The sequence below is a fragment of the Macadamia integrifolia genome, chromosome 12, assembly GCF_013358625.1.
Source record: "Macadamia integrifolia cultivar HAES 741 chromosome 12, SCU_Mint_v3, whole genome shotgun sequence".
In the NCBI taxonomy this organism is placed as follows: Eukaryota; Viridiplantae; Streptophyta; class Magnoliopsida; order Proteales; family Proteaceae; genus Macadamia; species Macadamia integrifolia.
Window position 1 is genome coordinate 22,306,427 of NC_056568.1, and position 8,208 is coordinate 22,314,634.

Consider the following 8,208-nt stretch of genomic DNA (forward strand, 5'->3'; position numbering starts at 1 on the left):
GGACGTGAGATGTTGCAGTGACATCGACAAGCAGTGCTAGTAGAGCTCCGATCAAGGTGACGGAGCTCTTCTCCACAGCTTCTTTGTTTCCGCTCATACATTATACACTCAAGATGCTGATCGAGATATAGAAAGTCCGAACAAAAGCAATAATCCCATGAATAAGAATGAGCCTCATCGCGAAAATCAGATATATTAAGAAGGCGAGTCCCTCGCCGAGTGGCGTAAAGTATCTCCCGCTGAAACACAAGATCTCCATCGGCCAACAGCCGGTGAACAAGAATCAATGCCTCGAGTGCCACGATCCAATTCCGAGTTGCTTCAACACCATAACAACACATGCGTTCCCATAACCTAACGAAAGTTTTGCATTCAGGCAGAAATTTCGCTTTGGACGGCGACAAGAAACAATGTAGCACAAGCACAATTCATAGTGTTGTACCAGTACCGATGAGCTTCCAAGCACTCGTAGTCGAACGAGGACATTCACCTCCGAGCAGTGAGACAGGAAGCCATGGGTGTCGAGAAACTCTCCCTGTTTCATTGTGGTTTGGAAACAAGAAGAGAGAGAGGGAGGGGTGAAGAAGACTTGGGTTAAAACATGAGTTTTAGTGAATAGGGTATAATAGTCATTTTAACTCTTCATTTAACAGTGACTGACGGTAGTCTGAGTCTAATTTGGTGAAACAGATGGGGTGGTCTTATAATTATGGCATTCTCCAGGGGGTGGCACTGTAAATTACCCTCTTTTTTTTGGGGTGGAGGGGTGGGGGATTGGGGTGTGTAGAGTAAAATGAAGTGTACATGGGTGATTAACCCATTGGAACATTTCTCGAGGGCTGCTTTTAGTACTGCCATTCCCATGGGAGGAAAACACTCCTTTATCCCTATCTCTAGCCTGCTTCCTGCAATAATCTTCTTGAATGATTTTGTTACTCTTTCATACAGATCTTTGCTCCACTAAATTGAAGGAAAATGAGAGAGAATACATTCACAAATCTGTCCACCAGATGCCATTTTTTGATATAGAATGCTAAAAATTATCTTTGGACTTCCAGGTGGGATCTATCTAATTGGGACCATTCAGCAAAGATGAAACACTTTCTGACAAGAAGGATGATGAAATATCCAGTGTGAAAGACAGGAGAAACAGAATAAATAAAGAAAATGGAAGAAGAATAGAGTTACAAGCTTGACAATAGTTAAGAACTTAGTAAATTTTGCCCCCAATAAAGTTCAGTTTGTTTTAAACCATCCCGGAGATGTCCACTAAAAGGATCCCAACAAGATATTCGGCATATCAGGCGCATCCCGTTAGTGATTGAACAAGTCAACCATTTAAATCAACATCTCGGTGTCCCTAGCCAAACATCAAAATTGAGGTAGATTAGGTTTGGATTGAATTTTCCAGTCAGTTCTAAGAGGTGAAGCGTCATTTTCTACAAGGAATCCTTTCCCAAATGCATCTGAATGTCCAATTGTGAGTAACTGCCAGACAAGCATCTGATTTTCCAATAATAATTCAGGGACTCCTTTTGAGTCCTTCCAAGGAGCACATCATTCTAATATGGATTACTTGTCCAATATTGTAAGGAGAAATAAAAAGCACAAAGATGGTACAGAACCTTCAACTTGAATGTGAGGATAAAGCCCAGTTCCTTATTCAAGCGAACAGCAGGAGGTTGTTTACTTAAATCAAGTCCAGGCCTGTCAGGTCGAGTAACCCCTGCAGAACCCACATGTACAAACCTGCAAGCAGTGCAGCCTTGTCAAAACTGAAGCCAAGACATTTCTAGCACATCTATCATTTCCGGGAAGGTATTTCCAGAGGCAGATCAATTTGCATGAAAATAAATAAAAGAGATGACCTGGGAGTTATTGGGTCTTGAATATATGCTCTTATGTTTGATACTGGAAGCTGAAATTCACCTTCTGCAAAAGTTGGGTTCAGCTTCCTATCATATTCAAACTTGCTGAACATGAGCTGGAAAAGTTGTATGCATTATCAGAACAATAAAGAAACTTACGATCAGAAAAATAAGGGAAAAGACTCCAAAAGAAGTGACAGATCATGCCTGCAATGACATAATTTTGCTCGGATCAAAGGGAAGAGCATCTGGTACTGTACGTGCTCGGAATATAGGCCTTAAAGAAGAAAATGGAAGGCGTATCTGAGGCAAATAAGATATATATAGAAAAACGAAATATATGTAAAAAAATAATAAAAAAGGCACTGAACAATAATAATACTTACTGACTGCCACTGGCCTTCTATAGTGTCAAATCCTGCTGTATAACCAACAGTATCCCAATCTGGGCTGATGCGAACTATGATTTTGTACCTACGCCCATCACCTTTAAGTCGTAGCTCCAGGCCATCATATGCAGAAAGATCCTCAGGTACATTAAAATTCTGAAAGGAAAAAACCACAGATCATGCCTTCGTTATGCACTCACTAAGGTAAACAATATAAAATGAGAATAATTGACTGAAAATTTGCGAAGAGGTTGCACCTGTATAAACAGGCAAAGTTAAAAGTAGCACTAGCAGATAATATTTGAACAGTGATAGTGAAGAGAGAATCAGTATTCGTTCCCTCTATATCACCATTAGAATCCCTACCATGTTGTACAACTTCTACTTGAGACTTGAATCTTTTTCTAAAAATCAAGAAAACAAATCAACGGAGTGTATAGTTGAATTGGGGATGGTAAGACAGATGGGCAGCAAGAACAAAATGTCTAAAACTATATTAGAAATGAATGCACACAAAGGAAATTTCAGGATAGCAACCGTTAGATTGCAATGTAAGGAAGAATTACTAGCATGGATTATTCATATTAAATGACAACCAACAATAGAACCGACATGGGGTGAAGAGTGAAGTGGTGCAAGTTGTGAAGTCTTTAATAGCATAGAAAGGTCGAAAAGGTCACGGGCTTATATAGTGGGTGACATATGAATACTCATATGCATAGATGTCAAGGTGGTGCACCTGTCGGTGTTGCCTTGATTTTTTTCCCTCCTCCAATGCCGTGACAACTATGCTCATATGTTAGCAGTAGGTGGGGCCTAAATATATCGGAATGATAGAACAGCAACCCTGAGATCAACCTCAAAATAGTCATAGTAAGCATAGTTTTCAAGGCGTCGCTTTGGCGTCCAGGAAATTAGCCTGGGTCCTAGGCAACAGTTGCCTTATTGCACTACATGTTGCCTTATAGTTTTGAACTTATTTATGTCAAATATCATTTATAAGATATTATTCATAAATAAGCAAATACCCCTATTAGAATCCAATAAAAATAATTTAAAAATCAAATTCCAAAAGGATAAAAAGTCAACCCCCTAGTCCAAGGACAAAAACTTGATTTTTTTATTGTAGAGGCGATTTTCAACTTTCAAAAACTGGGGTTTTCCTCAATTCTAACAATTAATAAATCTTATCATGGTAAAACGTTGTTAAAAACCAAAAATGATAAAATAATCTTTTGTTTTGATGTCTTTAAAATTATTTTCACTCAGGCGATTTAAACAGCATTAGCACAATTTAAAATTAAGTTTGACTAAAACATAACTTTGTCATTATAACTCAGATTTAAGTAATCTTAGACATTTTGGAAAGCTGGTTTTGTGCTATACCTAATATAAAAAATGTCATGTAAAAATGAAATCATTTGACCAGTAAAACTTATTATAAACAAGAGCATTTCTCTAAATGTTGAATTTTTATGACTTAACGTCGATCTTTGATGATTTGATGTGGTTTAATGTTGATTTTTGAGGACTTGATGTGGCTTAATGTTGATTTTTTATGACACAAAGTATATGTAGCATACTAAATAATAGTAGAAAAAGAGAAAATAAAAAATAATACTTGTTCGCCTTAAGGCAGGCGCCTTGTTGCCTAAGCACTTTGGCAGCTTGGCACCGTGTCAACTATAATAGTAAGGTTTGGATGACAACGACAATGATAAATCTTCAAAAAGAAAACCTTTTTTAAAGCATCATATGTAAAATTGTAAAGATGTATCCTCAATGGCACTACTAATGGTATAACACAAACATTGGTCAACTGTCGTGAAATAATCAGACTTTGTGAAGCCGGATAGGACTTGCTATTTTTTTTGGCTATTGGATGGGTAATGGCTTGTGTCTAATATGACACCAGCCCTCTTTATTTATAATAACGGAGAAAAAGTTCAAGAATAATACAAGGACCATTAAACCCTGAAAGGACCTATTTGGAATCTAACCACTTCCCTAAAACCCATTATTATAACACCCTTCAAGCTGGTGCATAGATATCACATATGCCTAACTTACAAATAATAGGATGAAACATCTTACTATTAAGACCTTTAGTAAATACATTAGCCAATTGTTCACTACTTGGAACAAAAGGCACAGAGATAAGACTCATTTCCAGCTTCTCTTTGATGAAGTGTCGATCGATATCCACATGCTTGGTTCAATCATGTTGGACAAGGTTGTGAGCAATGTTGATGGTGGATTTGCTGTCACAAAAGAGCTTCATAAGAAGGGTAGCAAGGGTAGCCAAATCTGTGAGAAGACCATGAAGTAATAACAGCTCACAAATGCCATGAGCCATAGCACGGGACTTTGCTTTAGTACTTGACTGGGCAACGACTTGCTTCTTGCTCCGTCATGTAACAATGTTACCACTAACAAGGTGCAATAACCAGTAGTAGACCTACGGTCGTCAAGAGAACCTACCCAATCAGCATCCGTATAAGCTTCCACCCTAAGGTGACTATGAAAAGAAAAAAGGATACCATGTCCTGGGGCAGATTTCAAGCAGCAAAGAATGTGCAGCACAACTTCCATATTTGTCGAGTAGAGAACATGCATGTACTGACTAACTGGGCTGACGACAAATGCCATGTCTAGGCGTGTATGAGAAAGATAGATAAAGCGCCCCACTAATCTCTGATATCTCCCCTTGTCCACAAAATCACCTTCTTTGTTACTCAGGTGACCATTAGCTTCAATAGGAGCAAGGTTATAAGTATCGATAATATAATATTACCCGATATGTATCTGTAATATCATATCACCCGACATGTATCGGTATCAGCCCTTATTGTCTATAAAATCACCTTTCTTGCTACTCAAGAGTCAGGGGTGCTTGTATCTTAAGCAACTATTTTTCCATTTCCAACTTTCTTGACAACACAGCTGATGAGCACAATTATGTGTGAAATCTTAGGTAGTAAAGCATGCATTTTTATATATTTAGAATGAAGCTACCTTGGGTTTTACTCTCTTTTTGTAGGTTTTGTATTTTAAAGGCCTTAAGGACTATTGGGTGCCATATCTCCATTTTTACACCCAAAGAGGTCCCATTTCTTTTCATAATTGCGAAGAGAACGAAATTCTGAGCAAAATCGAAGTGTTACATTAAAAGTACACATTCGTTTAGACACCCGTACACGCGATTATTCTTTTCAGACCAGAAAAAGAATAATGTACCAGAATAGAACCGAGATGCAGAACTAGCCCATATGCAGTTATTCCAGGGGTATAAGGAATATTCTAAGAAGCCAACAAGGATGGAGGGACCCACATGGGGCGTTGTATTCTCTCTCCTCACCCCTTGTGCGATTTACACTCTCCAATCTTTTAGGAGATTTTGTTGAAGATTCTTTCCACTCACTTAAAGACAAGGGGCACGGATGGAATTTCCTCATAAAATAGAATATTGTCCAAATCAAAGCAAGGAAAGTAGAAGTCGGCCAAGAGGGGTTATACACACAAGAGAAAAAAAGAGAAAAAATAGGAAAAAAAAGAAGAAAATAATAGAGATCGACCCAATCCCCTCTTTCCTATTTTTTCTCTCCTCTCCTCTCTCCTCCCTCCACCTCATCACCCTTGGGCGTCCTTCTCTTCTCTCCTAATTTCGGTTGTGATCTCTTTTTCCCTCTAGTTCTAGTTCTTCTTTTTAGTTTTTGGTCTTAAAGCACTTTTGTTATTGTTTTTTCTTTTTATTAATGCAGGTCTTTTATTTTGATTAATGCAAGCCTTTTATTTTATTGTTCAAGTTAATCAGTTGTAATTTTCATTTTTAGTTCTAGGCTTAGTTCTAGGTGACAAGAACAAGCTATGAAGCATCTCTTTCAAGTTCATTTTTTCTCTTCTAGATTTGTTTTCTCCAGGCCTAGCAATTTCAGATTTGGTTTATTCCATATCTGGTTTTTAGGGCTGGTAGTATTTCAAATCAACCAAGTTATCAACCAAGTTTTCAAGTTCAAGTATGGAAGTTCAGGTAAGTAGGCTTCCACATAAGTCTTCTCACCCCCCTCTCATTCCCTCTTCTGGCTACCCATTCATTCTTAACTTAGGTTTTTAATTACAGTTTTACTTTATTGCTTTCCCTTTCCCCCAAAGGTCCATGGCCAGATTATATATTGGCTTTGCCCCTCTCTCGCCCTAGAACCATCATTTTATTGCCTTTACTTTCAGTTATTTACTTTCAGTCATTTACTTTGCCTCCGTTCCTCTAAAGCTAAATAGAGCAGCCCTTGTAAGAGTAACTCTCTACTTAAGTATGGGAAGCTCATATTATTTATGGTGCATTCCTCGGACTAAGTAGAGAAACCTACCTGTGTACCTCTCTCTGGCGTTGTCCCCTTTATTTGCACTTTTATTTACTTTTCATCCCTTTTCATTTCAGCACTTTTACTTTCAGTTATTTGCTTTTTAATTGCATGGTTTGAGTATTTAAATTCCTAGATGACGAATGGTTAGAATTAGATGTGAATGGTTAGGTCGTTCAATTTTTATTGCAATTTCAATTCCAATTTCCCTAGATATGTTGATGAGGACGTTTTTAAATACATTTGTTTAAGGCGGTAGTTAGAAATAGATCACCATAATTAATCCGTACACTTTCGCGTTACTAGAAGAAGCTAAAAATAAAGTGGCTGCTCTCCTTGTGTTCGACCCGTTAGCTACGATGGTCCGTATGCTTATGGTTACTTTTAAATCTCAAACAACAGCCTTCTTTGGTGAAGATGACTTCATTTCCATTTATACATATTTGGCTTACTCTAAGGAGACTGTGTTTTAAGCCACTAACATAAAACACATTGTTAGACTTGATCTTTCTACTGTCTAAGTTCACTGAGCTTATTCCTTCAATTTTTTTCTCCATCACTGTTTCCAAATCTAACCACTCCACCTTTAATTGAGGTTAAGTTGCTCCTGTCACCTGTAATGTGAATCTGTTTTTACTCATCACTGCCACTGGTCTAACTTACTTTCTGCACCTCTAACATCCTGTGTCCATAGTTGTTGCAACCATAATAGTATCCTCTGAAACCTTGTCTTTGCCAACCATTCTTTTTTAAACTGTTTGTCTTCTGATAACTAACATTGGTGAAGCCATATTTGTCGGTCCTCTTCTCTGACACTTTTCTTGTAGTAGGAATTCTTTGTTTTTCTCTCACAAATCTCACAGGATTTTTTACACCTTCCTTTCCTATAATTTTCTCAACTCTTGTAGGTCCTTGCACATAACCAAGACTTGTTTTCATGTGAGGTGATCTCTTATAGATTAAGATTTCATCTAGCACATTCCCTATGAAGTTACTAGAGGAATATTGTAACACCCTGAATTTTGAAGCAGCTGACCTCCTATGTCAGGACCTAACTGGCACAAGGGCAATAGGTTGTTATCCTATGGACCACAAGTACAGCAGTAGGAGGGAGAAATTGGCAGATTTATTAGTCAAATAGGAGGGGTAAAATTGTCAAAAATATGTGAAAATCAGTCCCACACTTAATAGACTATGAAGCTCAGGAGACTAATGGAAGCCCAAAAATGAGGCAACCGGTAGGTTACCCTGCTGACAACCGACCAGCCGATTCGGGTAATAGAATGTTGGAAATTGGGATTTTCACTTGTAGGGCCCACTTCTTTGCAACATTTCTCCTTACACTCCCACCATGTGTACGAGTCTATTTGAGGATTTTAACCCACCATTTACCTCGGTGAGCAGTGGGGCCTACATGGAGTTATGAGACGTTAAATTATTGAATTAATTTAAATCAATTTATAGGGTCCAACCAAAGACCCAAACAGACCCTAAGGTCTTATTGGGGCTGGCCTATAAATACTTTTTATCAGCCGTAATGCCTCATTTATGCCATACGAGTACTGCTAACAGAAAAGAAAAGAAAGGAAA

The 8,208-nt window shown here is 38.1% G+C and overlaps 1 protein-coding gene across 1 annotated transcript; it reads right to left on the minus strand.

The window, feature by feature from the left end:
- Positions 1 to 1,357: 1,357 nt before the first annotated feature.
- LOC122094803 lies at positions 1,358 to 4,906 on the minus strand. Its single transcript, XM_042665401.1, has 5 exons — positions 4,637 to 4,906; positions 2,255 to 2,413; positions 2,076 to 2,171; positions 1,869 to 1,984; positions 1,358 to 1,749 (listed from the first exon to the last, which is right to left on the minus strand). Exons 1-5 carry the CDS (start codon positions 4,904 to 4,906, stop codon positions 1,563 to 1,565), a joined length of 828 nt encoding a protein of 275 aa, XP_042521335.1. The 3' UTR covers positions 1,358 to 1,562.
- Between the last annotated feature and the right edge of the window lie 3,302 nt (positions 4,907 to 8,208).